Source organism: Gambusia affinis, linkage group LG20 (genome assembly GCF_019740435.1).
Source record: "Gambusia affinis linkage group LG20, SWU_Gaff_1.0, whole genome shotgun sequence".
In the NCBI taxonomy this organism is placed as follows: Eukaryota; Metazoa; Chordata; class Actinopteri; order Cyprinodontiformes; family Poeciliidae; genus Gambusia; species Gambusia affinis.
Window position 1 is genome coordinate 15,118,846 of NC_057887.1, and position 16,184 is coordinate 15,135,029.

At 40.0% G+C, this 16,184-nt stretch overlaps 2 protein-coding genes across 2 annotated transcripts in view; both read left to right on the plus strand.

The window, feature by feature from the left end:
• Positions 1 to 390: 390 nt before the first annotated feature.
• six3b (SIX homeobox 3b) lies at positions 391 to 3,530 on the plus strand. The gene is made up of 3 exons (XM_044103847.1): positions 391 to 1,258; positions 1,356 to 2,062; positions 2,434 to 3,530. The coding sequence occupies exons 1-3, from the start codon at positions 1,190 to 1,192 to the stop codon at positions 2,570 to 2,572; spliced, it is 915 nt and encodes a 304-aa protein (XP_043959782.1). The 5' UTR covers positions 391 to 1,189; the 3' UTR covers positions 2,573 to 3,530.
• Positions 3,531 to 6,604: 3,074 nt separating this feature from the next.
• The window catches only part of prkcea (protein kinase C, epsilon a), a 45,422-nt gene continuing 35,842 nt past the window's right edge, over positions 6,605 to 16,184 (plus strand). The window contains exon 1 of the mRNA XM_044103848.1: positions 6,605 to 7,775. Within this exon, the coding sequence (XP_043959783.1) occupies positions 7,431 to 7,775 (345 nt within the window). The 5' untranslated portion in view covers positions 6,605 to 7,430. The remainder of the gene's footprint in view (positions 7,776 to 16,184) is intronic.

Genomic DNA, 16,184 nt, shown 5'->3' on the forward strand with positions numbered 1-16,184 from the left:
GACAGAGGGTGAACAGAAAATGGATGGATGGATGGATTTGAAAAGTTGACTTGTCTAGAAAATTCTGTTTTTTTGACCAATCCGTCATCTAAAATCCTCTTGAAAGTTTTCACAACATCTGGAGTTCCTTCACAATAAATTGTATTCAAAACTGAATTTCTACATAAACAACATCAAGTGTTAAAAACATGCAATAGAGCAACGGTGTCGAACTCAGTTTCATTTTGGGCCATATATCAAAAATCTGAATGTTCTCTGGTTGTGCCAGAATGTTTTGATAAAACCCATTTAACTGCTAAAATATTAATAAACAGGATTTCATAAATGTTTTTGTGGCTTTTGTAATCAAAATCACATATTTTGTGGTGCTAATTTAGAAATATTGGCAAGGATTTTTTATATTTGCATTAATGTATGATGTTAAATGTGACTTTTTATAACTTGACGTATAAATCACAGACTCACTCGACATTAAGTAAAGATGAGGCAGCAGTCAATTAGACCCAGCGAGGAAAATTTGCAGTGAAATCAGAAAAATGTGGCGAAAAATGTGATTTTGAGTGAATTTTGAGGATTTGTGAAAAACTACAGAGTCTTGCTTATGTAATTTGGAGTCTAGAGGGCCACTCAAACAACTACAGTGGGCCAGACTTGGCCCCCGGACCTTGAGTTTGACACATGTGCACTAGAGTGACAAAATTCACAAGCTATGGTCACAAACATAATAGTTAAAAATGCTGGGTGGCCACAGAATGCTGCATTCAAATGAATTAAAAGTTGAGTGGAAGGAAAAAAGGTGCAAAAAAGATGCACAAATAAAGTATTAAAGCAGTTTATTACATTAGACTGCTACTGACTGTCTCCTTACTTGGTGTCCTTTTTATTGGCTTTATCTAATGCATTAATTTTCAAAGAAACTGAATTGTTATTCTCATTTGCTCCAAGCCATGTGCTTAAAAACAAAGAAATAATATTAAAAATGTGTTTAAGTTGGTTTCATTTCTCATCTGTGGTGTCGGTTTATCTCTGTGTTTTTGTTTTGCAGAAAAATAATCTTTTGGTTTGATTTTTTTATATTATTTATTGAATTTTCGTAAGAAAAAGATGAGCGTTTCACGTTAAAGAGGCGTAGTGTGCCCCGCCTTTGCATGAGAAGCGGGATAAATCCTCTGCGTTTGACGGTGCGGTCATGACGATCCCCCATCAACTCCAGGCGTCCAATCAGAAATCAGATCCAGGGTCCGTCCCTGATTCCCAGGTGAACTAAATAGTCACACTTTAGTAGATTTCTGTCAGTCTGTTCCAGGAAACCTCTTGGGTTTATCGTTTGTTTATTTTATTTTTTATTTGTTTAGCGTCACACTAAAATGGTTTTCAGGTCTCCGCTTGATTTTCTATCAGCCTCCCGGCTCCTCCTGCCCCACTTTTCCGACGGGCCGCCTCACCTGCCCCGCTCCCGGTCCCCAGAGGACCCCCCGGCGGCTGCCGCTCCTCTGTCCCTCCCGGGACTCTGCTTCTCCGCCACGCAGATCGCCAGCGTGTGCGAGACCCTGGAGGAGACCGGGGACATCGAGCGGCTGGCCCGCTTCCTCTGGTCGCTGCCGGTCACCGCCGACGGCCGCGACTCCATCTCCGAGCACGAGTCCGTGCGGCGGGCGCGCGCCGTGGTCGCCTTCCACACGGGGAGCTTCCGCGAACTGTACCGCATCCTGGAGACGCACCGCTTTACGCGCACCTCGCACGGGAAACTGCAGGCCATGTGGCTGGAGGCTCACTACCGTGAGGCGGAGAAACTGCGGGGCCGACCGCTGGGGCCCGTCGACAAGTACCGAGTCAGGAAGAAGTTCCCGTTACCGAGGACCATCTGGGACGGAGAGCAGAAGACGCACTGCTTCAAGGAGCGCACCCGCGGGCTGCTGAGAGAGTGGTACCTGCAGGACCCGTACCCGAACCCGGGGAAGAAACGGGAGCTGGCTCACGCCACCGGACTGACACCGACCCAGGTTGGGAACTGGTTTAAGAACAGGAGACAGAGGGATCGCGCGGCTGCGGCTAAAAACAGGTTGGTGACTTTATTTATATTTCTTTAAGTAAACAATCCTATTACTAAGAGTCACGCAGGTGTCTGCAAACCATTTAGAAATCACTGCAACTCTGAAGTCAACCGTTTTTCAGCCAAACTGGCCAAGGCGGTGCGTAAAGACGCCATTCGTGCGTAAAAATGCACATCCATTCGATTTGTTTTAGCTGGATGAGAGTTACCGAGTTTATGAAGCGAAAGCTGCACTAATTACTGCAAAGTTTATTTTCTGTTACTATATCTCAGTTATAATACGCGTAGATATTTAAACTCCGTGAGTTTTATCCAGTTACATTTTATTTTCTCATTAATCTCTTTTTAATGTGTGTTTGTTTTTGTTTTTAACTCGTCAGGTTGCAGCATCACCGCGCCTGCACAGATGGTTCCCGTCCACGGAGCGGAGGAGACTGCAGTCCAGATGGCAGCGCGGAGCGGGCAGACGGAGAAACTTTCCTCTCAGTGACGGACAGTGACTCAGACTTGGATGTCTGAAACTTTTGATCAATATATATATGTATATATACTTGAAGGGATCTTTTGTGGACTGTGAGTGTGTGTCGAGGGGTAACAGAGTAAGAAGGAGCTACAGGGCCTTGTAAAGGTATTCATGCCTCTTAAACTTTTCACATTTGGCCACGTTGAAAACATAAACTAATATGTATTTTATTAAGATTTTACCTCTGCAGTGTTGATTTTTTTCACAGATTTTCTCTATTTTTACCTGCATCTCTCTTCTATTCAACTCTGACCAGCATCCATAGATGGAGCGTGACCCACAGCATGATGCTACCTCTTATCTTCACACAAGGGGATAATATTTTCAAGATTATTTGTAATGTTAGCTTTAAGCTAAACATTTTTGTTCAAGTAATTTAAAAATAATTTTTTTTTAGATCTGTAAAAAAAATCAGAAGCCATTTAAAAATGTTTCTTGCTATACAAATACAGGTTAGTGTTTGTATTTTGGAGGGATCTGGATGCTTTTAGAAGACACTGCAATCACTTTATGCCAGCCTACCCAGTAGAAGCACAGGCTGCGTTAACATTTTTCTGCTTCCTCTGTTTTCTGGCTGATAGTTCCTTCCAGAAAGATCTCATGACCTTTGACCACTTTCTGTTCCAACCACATCCAGTGATAATGGGTTCATCTGACAATCCAAATTAGAGCAGCACTGAGCAGAAACCCCCCTGCTGGTCTCAGTCTGCAGCAGCTGGAACGTTTTGGACTGAAACCTGCTGGGGAGCCAGAACCTCATTTGGTGTTGTTTTCCTGAACGAAACTAGTTTTTAGGGACAACCTGGACCGACTGCTGTACAATCAACTATAATAACTAAATCCTACCTCCCTGTCTGCCTGTTTGCATTTTTAGTCATAATGCTGGTTTTCCTCTTAGCCTTTACCTCAGCTCTATTTCAGGTTCTCTGTGTGGTTTGTGTGAAGCCAAGCCACAGCCTATGTTCAATTTGATGCTGACAAAATGTTTTTAATATTTTATATTAAATTTATTTAATTTTAAAATGTCATTTGAATTCATTTGTTATGTATGTGAACAAATGTCTGATGTTCTTTTTTTTAATGAAAACTGTTTATTTGTTAAAAAAGCAAAGATCATTTTTAAATGAGCATATTTTAAAACTTTTTCAAGTTTCAACTTTTTTATTCAAAGTAAAAAAAAAAACAACCCAGAAATACTCAGAAAATGAAACTGAAATATATTTAAAACAAGATTAAACAATCAAAATGAATGGCTCATTTATTTCTTGCAATTGTTTTTAGTTTTAGTTTTTATTTTTGGCTTAATACACAAATATTTGTTTATTCAAAACAGAAAATGCAGATTCAGTATTTAATGATACACAACAGCATGCTAATTTATAATATTTTTAATAAAATCATCGAGTAACAACAAAAGAAACTCATGCAGTTGTGGGTTTTCTGAATTTTAAATGTGTGATTTTATTGAATAATTGTTTAGTTTAACTACATATTCTCTAGAAAATACAGAAGCAGCATAAAACACATAATCAATTTATAATGCTGAAATATTTAAGTTATATGGTGTTTACCCTAAAAAAGAAAAAATGTACCATAATTTTTGTTGTCTGTTTTGTGATTAGTTAAATTACCAGCAAATAATTTAAGAAAAAATTCCTATTCCACTATTTTGAGCGCATAGAGAGAAGCAAAAAAGGACTATATTCATTATGATTATGATTATGATGATGATGATTATGATTATTATTATTATTAAGTATATTTATATTTTTGTGCCACGTAAAAAGATAGAATTAAGTTATTACTGTTTTGTTTTTTTATTTCCAATCTGCTTTAAAAATCGAAAGTACTGTAATCCAAAAATCCATTGTAAGAATACACTGCAGCGCCACCCAGTGGTAGGGGAAAATACCGAGCTTCTTTCTTACACAAAAGATACTTTACAATGTTCCAACTTTGAAGTTATAATTTTTATTATTTAAATTTGAGTTTTCTCTCATTTGTAAATTTTTAGTACAGAGCTTTGATTAACAGCACTTAGTAATAATGATATTAACAACAATAACAATAATAATTGCTATTATTATTAATATTTCTAATTACTTTCTATTTTTATTTTATTGTATTTCTCACCAAAAGGTGATATTTAAAAAGAAAACATGTTTTATTGATGCAGGGCTGAATACACGTCTGGGTTTCGTCTTAATGTCCGAGGAGCACTTGAACTCAGCACTTGGTGACGTCACAGAACGTTTGCGTCATCATGTCTGCAATACAACCTTGCAGCCAGCAGGTGGCACAGGTGACCGGGCATTATAGTGAAGATTGATGTTTCGAGGGAATAAATTATGATTTTTATCAGACGCGTAGTTTCAAATTATATACTGATTTAATAACGAACTAAAATAAACAAATTAATGACACGTTTAGAAACCTGATAAGACCATAAACATGAATATGTTACAGATGCCATTTTATGTAGTTTAGGAGACATGGGTAAGACGCAGTTTTTTCAGATTAGTTTAGTTTATTTTGGTTTTAATTCTTTGTTAAGGTATCATAATAATATAATTATACATTTCTGACAAATCTAAATCGTGGCTCATCATGTTCAAACTTTGCATGCCAAAAAGAATACATTAACAATGTCTTAATGTACATTTAATTGGTTTAAGTTTAAGAAACATAGACATTTTATTAAATACATGTGTACAGGCTCTTATAAACACAGAGTATTTTATTGAACAAAGGCATATGCATGGGCACGCACAACACGTCATATTTTTCTTTCGATAAGTCTTAACCATTAGAGAATAGCAGGTATAACTGGTGTGAATTAATGGTTTAGGTCAGTCAATCCCATGTGGTTAATGCAGTGACAGTTAAAGTACAGAAAACGGGAAATAAGTATCTAAGTGGTTGCAAGAGTTGACAACTTAAAATTCAAAGTTAGTAATTTCAAGTGTTATCATTGAAGTTGCCGTCTCTTTAACAGAAATATATGTATTCATTAAACAGAACATGTAATGCACTAATATGTGATCATCTGTTTTCACATAGTCAGTTAGCTTGGGTTCATTTTTCACGTACAAGTGAAATAAATTAAAAACTAGATTATTACGTGATACTCTGTATATGCTATTAAGAAATATTTGATAATTTGGCACATTTAAGTAAAACAACAACAACAAAAAAGTAAATATATAAAGGAGAAATCCTACTTCATTAGATAGATAGATAGATAGATAGATAGATAGATAGATAGATAGATAGATAGATAGATAGATAGATAGATAGATAGATAGATAGATAGATAGATAGATAGATAGATAGATAGATAGACCTGTTTGTGCTCTGACGTGTTTGTGCGCGCGCGCTCGCGTGAATGTGTGTGTGTGTGTGTGTGTGTGTGTGTGTGTGTGTGTGTGTGTGTGTGTGTGAGACCATGCATAAGGACAGACTGCTTGACTGGCCCTCTCGGCTGTCTGGTAATGGCACGCGCCCTCACGCAAACGCGCGCGCGGGTGCACACATGCGCTTGACGCCTGCGGGTGAATTCCACTCCCTCTATTCGCCTCTTCCAAATGATCACGCACACGCCCGCGCGAACTCGCACGCTCCACAAGGGGTTAGCAAGAGTCCGGCAGCGCGTGTGACGCGTTTTGCGCATTTCCTGCATTTCCTGTATGGCAAGCCAGTGTAACAATTATTCAAACTGCATCCTAACTAGCATGAGCGTTAATGATAGGCTGTGCTAGCTGCAGCATAGCAGAGAGCAAGAGGGAGTAGAGGGGGATGAGCAGTGCCACAGGGTTTGGTGATTGACACTGCTAAGACCCCGCCTCCTTTCTCTGATTGGTTGTTTCTGGTTCGCACTGGGAGAACTGAGAGAAGGCAGAAGAGCCACATTTTTCCACAGATGATCTGTCTCATACCATTCTGTGACAACATAGTAATAATTTTAACAAATATGTAAAAAAAAAAAAATCTTTTTAAAGTTACGTACAGCGGCTTTAACTTGGACTACATTATGTCAACACATTATATGGTAAATCAGCTTGCCATGCCCGCTCACTGACGGATCGGGAGAGAGAGGGGACGGGAAGCGAGGGTCGCGCGCAGGGACTGAAGGGAGGAAAAAAAACGGATCGGGAGCGGAGCTCCGTGATGTGTCTGGGGTGCTCCCGAACCCGAAAAACCGCCGCATAGAGCGGATTAAAACGCACTCTTTTTGACAGACTAAGCGCAAACACCCACTGCGGTGGGAGATTGAAGCCTAGAGATTACCCCAGAGGAGGACCGAGCGAGCGAGCGAGCCGCGACGGGGCTGGAAGCGGAGCAGCAATCCCGGATGGCTAGGCGCGGCTGCCCCCGCTCTCTCCCACCGTGACCCGGCGGAGACACTCACAGTACTGCCGCAGAGCTCCGTGTGAGGACAGTTACACCGCGTTTCTTCCGTTTTCAGCCGTTAAGCCCCGGCCTGTTTCCGCGGAAACGGGAATTCTGGGATCGAACATAAACAAACAAGCTCTCGGGGTGGGAGAGTGTTCATCAGGCAGCCTCGGAGGGGAGTGAGTGTGCGGTAATAACTGCGTGTTTTCAGCCCGTTGGTGCTCCTTTATTGCGGGTATTGCGGTGTTCTGACATGGCTATGCTAGAGTAAAGGAACCAGCGGTATTATGGGATGTAGCAGGACTGTGCAGTGACCCCGCTCATTGGAAGGAAACATTCTGTGTGCGGGAGCGGGAACAGCCAGACCCAAACACACACACACACACACACGCACGCACACTCATAGTCACACACACAGACTGCCATCCATTCTGTTAACACACACCTCATCAGCCCGCAGCCATGCCCGTCTTTAACGGCCTGCTGAAGATTCGGGTGGTTGAAGCAGTGGACCTGAAGCCCACCCCGTGGGCATTGCGTCACGCCGTTGGGAAGAGCGGCTCCTTCCTGTTGGACCCCTACCTGGCCTTGAACCTGGACCAGACCCGCCTGGGCCAGACCGCCACAAGAACCAAGACCAACAACCCGGCCTGGCACCAGGAGTTCTGCACCGAGGTCCGAGAGGGACGCAATTTAGAGCTGTCGGTGTTCCACGATGCTCCCATCGGATATGACGACTTCGTGGCCAACTGCACCATCCAGCTGGAGGTCCTGCTGCAGAACGGAACCAGGCACTACGAAGACTGGGTATGTGCAGATGCATAACTTTAGTGTGTGTGTGTGTGTGTGTGTGTGTGCGTGTGCGTGTGCGTGTGTGTGTGTGTGTGTGTGTGTGTGTGTGTGTGTGTGTGCATGACTGCACACTAACCCAAAAGGAACATCATGGTTTGCAACAAAAAAAATAAAATACAACAGGGTATGCTTTATTTGCATAGTAGTTTGATGCATTGAGTTAAGTAGTGGAAAGTACCCTCAGGTACACAATGTACACATGTTTTGGAAAAAACTGCCACACCAATCAGCTGCAATGGCTTCCCTTTCCTTCCATCCAGTTGTAATATATCCCATAGTTGTTAGTAGACTATGTAAAACTGAGCAAGGGGATAATATTTCAAATATGATAAAGAATTGGTGAATATTATACAGCAATCTGGCTCTGAATTATGGCTGCAACTAACCATTATTATAGTAATTGATTATTCTTTAGATTTTTCGGACGATTAATCAATTAATCTGATAATAAATTGGGGCATTCTGCAGATTTGTCACTTCGTCACTTAAACTTATTTTATACAGCAACGGGAATTTATTAAAAATAAGCAAATAAATAATTTAATAGCTTTTTTAAAATGAGAAAATAATAAGTAACAGCAATCCTTCTGGTACACTTGATCATTTGTAGCAAGGGATGAATTTGAAGCTAAAAAAATAACTTTTTACACAAACATTTGAAAAGCTCAGCCCTTTCTACTTGACATATCACCAATAGAGTGTAGGGTTGATCATTTTTATGAATTAACCAATTAAGAAATGATAGCTAAGGATACTTAGTTGGAGATTTTTTCCACAGAATTTGATGCAAGTGAAGCTAAAACTATTCCACTATGGGGTAGAGCAACATAACAGACAAAAAAAGTGTTTTTTTTTATTTATTTATTTTTTACTTAAATGCAAAATATTTAGATTTTTTTGTCTAGTTTTCATGTAAGTACTCTTCTGAGTTTGTTATTCTTTCAGGAGATTGCCTGTATTAAGTCTGTATACTCTCGTTAGCGATTAATTGATTAATAAGCGATAACTGAAATAATCAAGTAATCACAGTTAATTGTTTTCAGTTCTTGTTCTGTGAAGGGCTCAGAGGTTTGTTAGAGAATAGTAGTAAACAAACAACATCATAAACACTAAGGAGCAGAGCAGACTGGTCGGAGTTATGGAGAAGCTAAAAGCAGGTTTAGGTACAATCAATCAATCAATAAAAAACAACATCCATGCGTTAAACATCTCACAGTGAACAGTTCAGTACATCATCTGAAAATAGAGACAGTACCCACCTTAAATAAGACAGCATTAATCAGAGAAGCATCTCTGTATCTCTGGAGGAGCTGCAGAAAACTGCTCCAAACAATGTATGTACTCGGGAGGGTGAATTCATATCCAGCCCACACTTTTAAGATTGGAATTAGTACAATTCCCAAGATTTTCCCAAACCAAGAGGCATTTTCCTTCCCACTTTATAGCCATGCACTGCTTTATGTTGGTGACGTCCAAACTAAATGCCTAATAATTAAAGTATATGGCTGTAATGTGACAATTTGTGAGAAAGGCCCACGTTCTCTATCATCACCTCTCAGACGTCTTTCTCTCGTTTTATCTTCTTATCAGTCTAAAAATCGATACCGAGCTCTCTCAAAAAGCACTGGCGCCATGAGCCCAGATGTTGTGCTTGTTCTTACACTTTTGCAACCACAAGTGCAACATCTAACCACCAGCTTTCTAATCTGCACCTGCGAAAATTTTGTAGTGCAGAATGGAGCCAGAGTGTGCGGCTTTAACAAAGCAAAAACTTTTAGTAATTGTAGGTAAATAAAAACATATTTGCAGTTCTCATCAGAAAAGTGCATATGTTTATTATTGCGTGTGATAGTAATTTGGGGTATAAAAATGATCATTTCTAATATCAATTTGCTCTAATCCTTATGAGGTCAGAATTATACATACAGGCTCAAATATATAAATTTGCCAAATTCATGCAGGTTCCACATCAGCCATATGCTGCTTAGCCGTAAAATGCTTCCATCTTATCTTCTCATCAGAAAAGAGAAGAGAAGATGAGATGCACTTTTTGAATTTATTGGTTTCCTGTTGCAGACCTTGGTTAGAAGCAGTATAAAGCACACCTTCAACATGGTGCTGCTTCCACCAGTTTATGACAAAGTTCAGCCTTGATTAATTGCAGGCTACTCTTGAAGACAATTTCAGTCAGAAACTTTGATACAGCAAGGTTTCCCCCAGAGGACCTGCTAAGCCCAGTGGCTGGGCGCTCGGCAGTCATTCATCCAGCAGCCTGTTGTGTTTTGAGTTAAAAAATGTTTAAAGTTGACAGGAAATGTGAAAATCTCACTCGATAATTATGTGTTATTGAAAGTTTGGAAAATTAATACCTGAATCCCAACTATAAAGTCTTAAAAAATGCAAATATTTTGCTAAGCCTGGTGGGGGCATAAGTAAAGCCTGGTGGCCCGCCAGGCTTATAATGCAGTGGAGGGAAACCCTGGTACAGTTCCAGCAATGCAATGATCCCAAACAAACGTCAGATAAAGCAGGCTACCATTAAGCTTCCGTATTGACCTTGATACTTAATTTCATGTTCTACTGTTTATAATCTTTTTATTGTGGCTGTAAGTTTAATGCATTTCCTGCATTTAAAAATGGAGAGCAGATCTGTAAATCTGTCACCTATAGATAGCTGGTCTGAATCTCTTTGTGTTCCCCTCTGCTGCAGAGTATTTTATGATATGAAAAACAATCACGAAACTTTCAGTAAAACTGCCACAAGGCCTAAAATAAAGATTAATAAACTGTACCCAGTAGACCTTCTTCTGGAAATGAGATCATCTGTGAAGGATGCGTCTCTGTATCCTTCACTATCTCCTGATAAAATGTAGTGAGAGGGTGTTATTACAAAAGTTGCTGTGTCAAGGAAGCAACTTTTCAAAATACAAAAAAGCAAATTGTCATGATTCTTTATGTGGCTAAGAGTCTGTTTTTTTAATGTATTTTTACCCATGCGTTTAAGCTCCAAACTCAGCTTTTTGATAGTAATTATTTGCAAGATGCTGCTGAAAACAACCAGCCAGTGTAATCAGTTTTCTTCTCTTTAATCTTCCTGCACGTTTCGCTTTCTGAACGTACAACATCCCTTGTCTGTACCCGCCTATACTGTACGTTCAGGTCTTCTGCTGAGAGGTATGTCACACTCTGGATAAGTTGTTAGCCCATGTCAAGCAAAGGCCCACAGACACAGGACTAACAACCGCACAACACTCACTCGTAAGAGCAGTTTTGAGATGCCAATTAACCCAACAGCTGTATTTTTGGACTCAGAGGGAACACACATATGCGCAGGGAGAACATGCAAACTCCATGCAGAAAGACCCCCAGACCAAGAAGGCAACATTGCTAATAATACACCACTCTGCAACCTTTCTTATTATAGATATTAAAAAAAACAAGTTATTGGATTTAAAATCTTGTATTAAAAATGCTCCTTAATTGTTCTAACAGTAATGTTTTAATAATTTTTCTACAATGTATTTTCTGTAGATGGATAAGACTAATGGGGATTTATTGGGGACCAATACTGCAACATTTGTTGCATTTGCAGCTGGTGCGGTTCACTTTCACACTGCACTGTGTCAAACTATCTCAAACTGTTCCCCTCCTCACCTGTGATGACGCTGCACCAAGAACTACTAAAAGAAACTACATAAAAACCTCTGGAGAAGACATGATCACAATGTACTTCTTCACAAAATGTAAACAAAAATGAAGCAGCGTCAAAATTTAGCAGCTGTGGGATTTCTCTTTTGTCTTTCATAAAAGCTGCTAGCCATTTCTCCACTAGCCAAACTTGTGCATTGGTTTTGTACCCAGAATTCCCTGCAGTGTAGTCCACTGGTTTCTGGTCCGCTTGGCAGTCACATATGCAGTCAAACCGCATAAGCGTTCACTTCAGCCGAACTGTGACGTAGGTTTTTAGGTGAACCAGAGTTCACATTTTTGGACTGCATCAAAATTTGATTGTGCATTCACACCTGCGCAAATGAACCAAACGTTCTAGATCAATGAATTAGAGTTGATTATATTATGACAGTAATTTAATGTGAGGACAAAAATCATTCTACTGAATAAAAGTCAAATTGAAGTCTTTAGTAAGCCTTTTTTATGATGCAATACTATAAAATCCTTATTGTAATTTCTGTTTAAGGCTTTTAGAAGCAGCATGTCCACCTGAATGAGGCCTTTTGTTTGGGGAAAACACAAAAGGGAAACCATTTACTATGTCAGCATACGTCAGCGTATATATAAATAGGCGCACTCACACTCGCACGCATCTCAACTCAGTCAACTAAAGTTAGGTCAGAGCATATGGATCACTCTGTTGATTGAGCACATCCTATTGATCTGCCAGCCGGCGCTTCAATACATCTGCCTCAGAGCGACGCAGTCCCACCAACTTCCCCTCCTCCCTGCATTACTCCATTACTCACCACTCGTGCCTGCCATTTCTCCCTCATCCTTTCTCCTCCCTCCCCAACAGGAAAAATTCTTTCTCATCTTACACTTATCCCCTCTCCTCTTCTAACCATCATCTTCCTCCTTCCTGCAGTTCGTGTGTGCCTGACAATCCTATTTTATCTACTTCCTCCTGATGCTCTTACCTTCTTTTGCTCTTCACTCTCCAAGTGGGGATGGGAAGGACTCAAGGAGGCAGATGATGGAGAGGTTTAGTAGCTTGTCTGAGTCAGATCAGTCAAGCTTTTCTTTTCAAATGTTCAAACATTTGTGCTAATAATAGAGAAGCTTTTTCTGTAGCTAAATTATTGCAAAGATAAATAACTATAGGATTACATCAGCTCAATCCTGTAACTCATGGCATGATGCGCTAGAGTTAACACACCATGCTTACAAGCTATTTACACATAATTTTAAAATAACAAGCATTTCAGATTACTTTTATTTAAAACAAAAAGCAGCAATTATTTATAATGCTGCTAACATGTTAAAACTTATAACACTTATAATAATCCTACCCATAATATGTCACATTACCATGTGTTTTTATAAGAAAATATAATTTATGATACCTTTTATGTTATTTTTCACTTACTGTCTCCTTAATATCGAATATTAACTTCCTAGGTCAGATGTGCCCAGACTGACTGATACATTTGTTGGGTGGGAACATCTTTGCTGATATCGCCTTGTGTTGGTTCATCGGTATTTATGTATGTGGTCATAATACTGGAGTACAGTCCGCACATAATGTCACAGCAGAGGAAATGGTTGTTTGGAGCTTGGTTGAGTGTATCGTGCTTTCACATTCACTCTGAAAAATCAAAAGTACTGGCCCTGCGGTTGACCCTTTATACAGCCAGAAAATCGTTGCACCTCAACAGATGGAATGAGGTGCTGTTTTAGGTGGGTTTTTCCACAGGCTGGCAGATTGACAAACAATCCTGTTGGTAACGGTCAATTTTAAAAATTTGCTATTTTAAGCAACTACATGATGATAACATCTTATTGGTGGAAAAAAGGGATTTCAGCAGCCTGGCGTCATTGTTGGTGATCTGCAGTAATGTGGAAAAAGGTTCCTTGATGTTAGAGGGCAGTGAGCAGATTGGTTCAAGATAATATCAAGGCAACAGTCCTTCAAACAACAACTTGTTACAGTTTGTGCAGAATACCACCTTTGAAGATCCAACATGCAAACTCTTAAAGGAATTTGACCACAACAGCAGAAGACCACAATGGGAACTGTTTGTCCATCCATCCATCCATCCATCCATCCATTTTCTATACACCCTTTGTCCCTAATGGGGTCAGGAGGGTTGCTGGTGCCCATCCCCAGCTAATGTTCCGGGCGAGAGGCGGGGTTCACCCTGGACAGGTCGCCAGTTTGTCGCAGGGTGGGCACTGCTTGTATTACCCGAAAACAGTAAACTCACACAGGTTTATCAAACATCAACATATTAGAAAGATGTTGCCTGGTTTGATGAATCTTGATTTTAACTATGATATTCACATGGTAGGGTTAGGGCCAGATCTTAGCACAGATACATCCATCCTACATTGTGGTTGAGTAATGGTGTAGGACACATTTTCTTGGTACTTTTTGGGCTCCATAGTATCTAATCATCGTTTAAACACCGCACAGTGACCATAGTCCAGCCATCTTTTGATGTATCCTCACAGCAGATTAATACAACACGTCATAAACTCAGATAATCTCAAACGATTACAGTGAATTCACAGTACTCGAGTTCCTAAAGCAATAGGTGGCTCACTATCAAGGTGAACCTAAAAATAGTGACCACTGGGTGTGCCAACAACCTACTTTTGTAAAATCTCAGACTTCAATAATAAACAAGGAAGGAAGGAGGACACTGTGTAATGTTTGGTTGCAAAGGAGGACCCAAGTACAGAAAGTTTACGGATGAAGGAGATTTTAAGGACTGAAAAATAAAAGGACGCTTACAAAGAACACCAGGAACAATGGAGAATAAAGAAGGTAAAACATGAAAAGCTGGGGTGCAATGGAATGAGCCAGTGGGGAACAATGAAAAACCAGGAATCTTAAATACAATCAGGAAAAGGTGGACATGATAAAACAACCAGAAGAATTAACCTAAGGTAGGTAGAGTAGAATGGCAGACTGAAGAAGAGAAGCAAAAAGAATGAAATAAAAACTTGAACAAAATCTGAACATTAACAGAAATGTAAAGAAGTGAGAATAACTGATCTAACAAAAGGGATAAACTAAAATAACAACAGAAACATGAATGAAACTAAAGTCCAAAATACCCACCTGCCATAACGCACTGCCTTTAGGGCAGGGGTGTCAAGCTCCAGTCCTCAAGGGCCGCTGTCCTGCAGGTTTTAGATGTGCCACAGGTACAAAACACTGGAATGAAATGGCTTAATTACCTCCTCCTTGTGTAGACCAGTTCTCCAAAGCCTTGCTAATGACCTAATTATTCTATTCAGGTGTGGTGCAGCGGAGGCACATCTAAAAGTTGCAGGACAGCGGCCCTTGAGGACTGCAGTTTGACACCCCTGCTTTAGGGTAAACAACAAAATGTGTCTGAAAAGGGAAAGATGTATACCTAGAGCCTTATATTGCTGTCTAAATGTGATCAAAAGGCGGCTAGGCTGGATCAAATTGGCTAATTGATCCTGACGTTAAACATGTTTGTTTAACATTTGGATGAAACCTTGCAGATTGAAACAGATCATTTCTAACATGTTGTTTGGGCTTTATGAAGACAAGGTCTGGTCAGTCCATTACATGGTTTGTTTTCTGCTCATCAGATGACTACTGAAGCCCGAGCTCCTCAGATTTGTTGTTTTTTCTCACCTTCACCCTTGTCTTGTCATCTCTCTGCGGTCTCTTCTTGTTCTCTTTTTGTCTCCGGCCACTTCTCCATCTCCCATGGACCTGCTTTGAGTCGCTGGTGAAATATTAACCAGGCTTTGATGCTTATTAATTGTCCCACTCAGTAATTGAGATGCTCGGTGGAGCCCGTACCCATGGCGACAGCAACAGTCCGTCCCCATGGAAACAGTATCTCACCCACTGACGGAGAGAGGGAATGGTTGGGCGAGAGTTGGTGGGAAATGCAGGACAGATGGCAAAAAGTAGAACTGGTTATGGGTATTTAAGGCACCAGAATAAAAGTTAGAAACAAACTAAAGCTGCAATAGGTAACTTTTATAAAAATCAGTTTATTTTTTACATATTTGTGGAAAATGTCAACATGTCCTGACAGCAGTGTTGTAGTAATTGAGACCGGTCTTGGTATCATGAGCTGCTGTGCAATGTATAGAGCACATCCAAACGTCCAACGCTCCGGTCAGAAGTTAAGTAAAGAAAATAATGTCTCAAAGAAGGACCTATCCTTCAGGGAGGGAGAAAAGAGGAAGAAAAGAAAAAAGCCAAGATAAAGTATGTTTTAATGTGCCTTGGTAATTTAATGTAAAAGATTTGTAAAGCTGCTAATAGAAAATTAGCTTGAACGGTCCAGTTCAACAGCCAAACATTTGTGTGAAACTGAGTTTAAACTTTAAATGAGTTGATTCTCATGGTTGCCTCTGGATATTTCTGAGGTATTTTTGGCTTCAAAACGCCATGTTTGAGAATATTTGATAACAATAATTAAAACTTCTCAATGTTTGAGGCAAAATGTTTTTATGTCAGGCTACATAGCTGCTACATGGATGAGCTACTCTATGCTGCAGTTCGGGATATGATGTTTGCTGCTGAGCATAATCTTTTTGTGGCTAAAACAAATATTACTTTTACATCAACTTCTAAGAGATGTGAAACTTCTGTTAAAATCATTTGAATGCTCAGAATCAGTCCATTACTGGTCCACA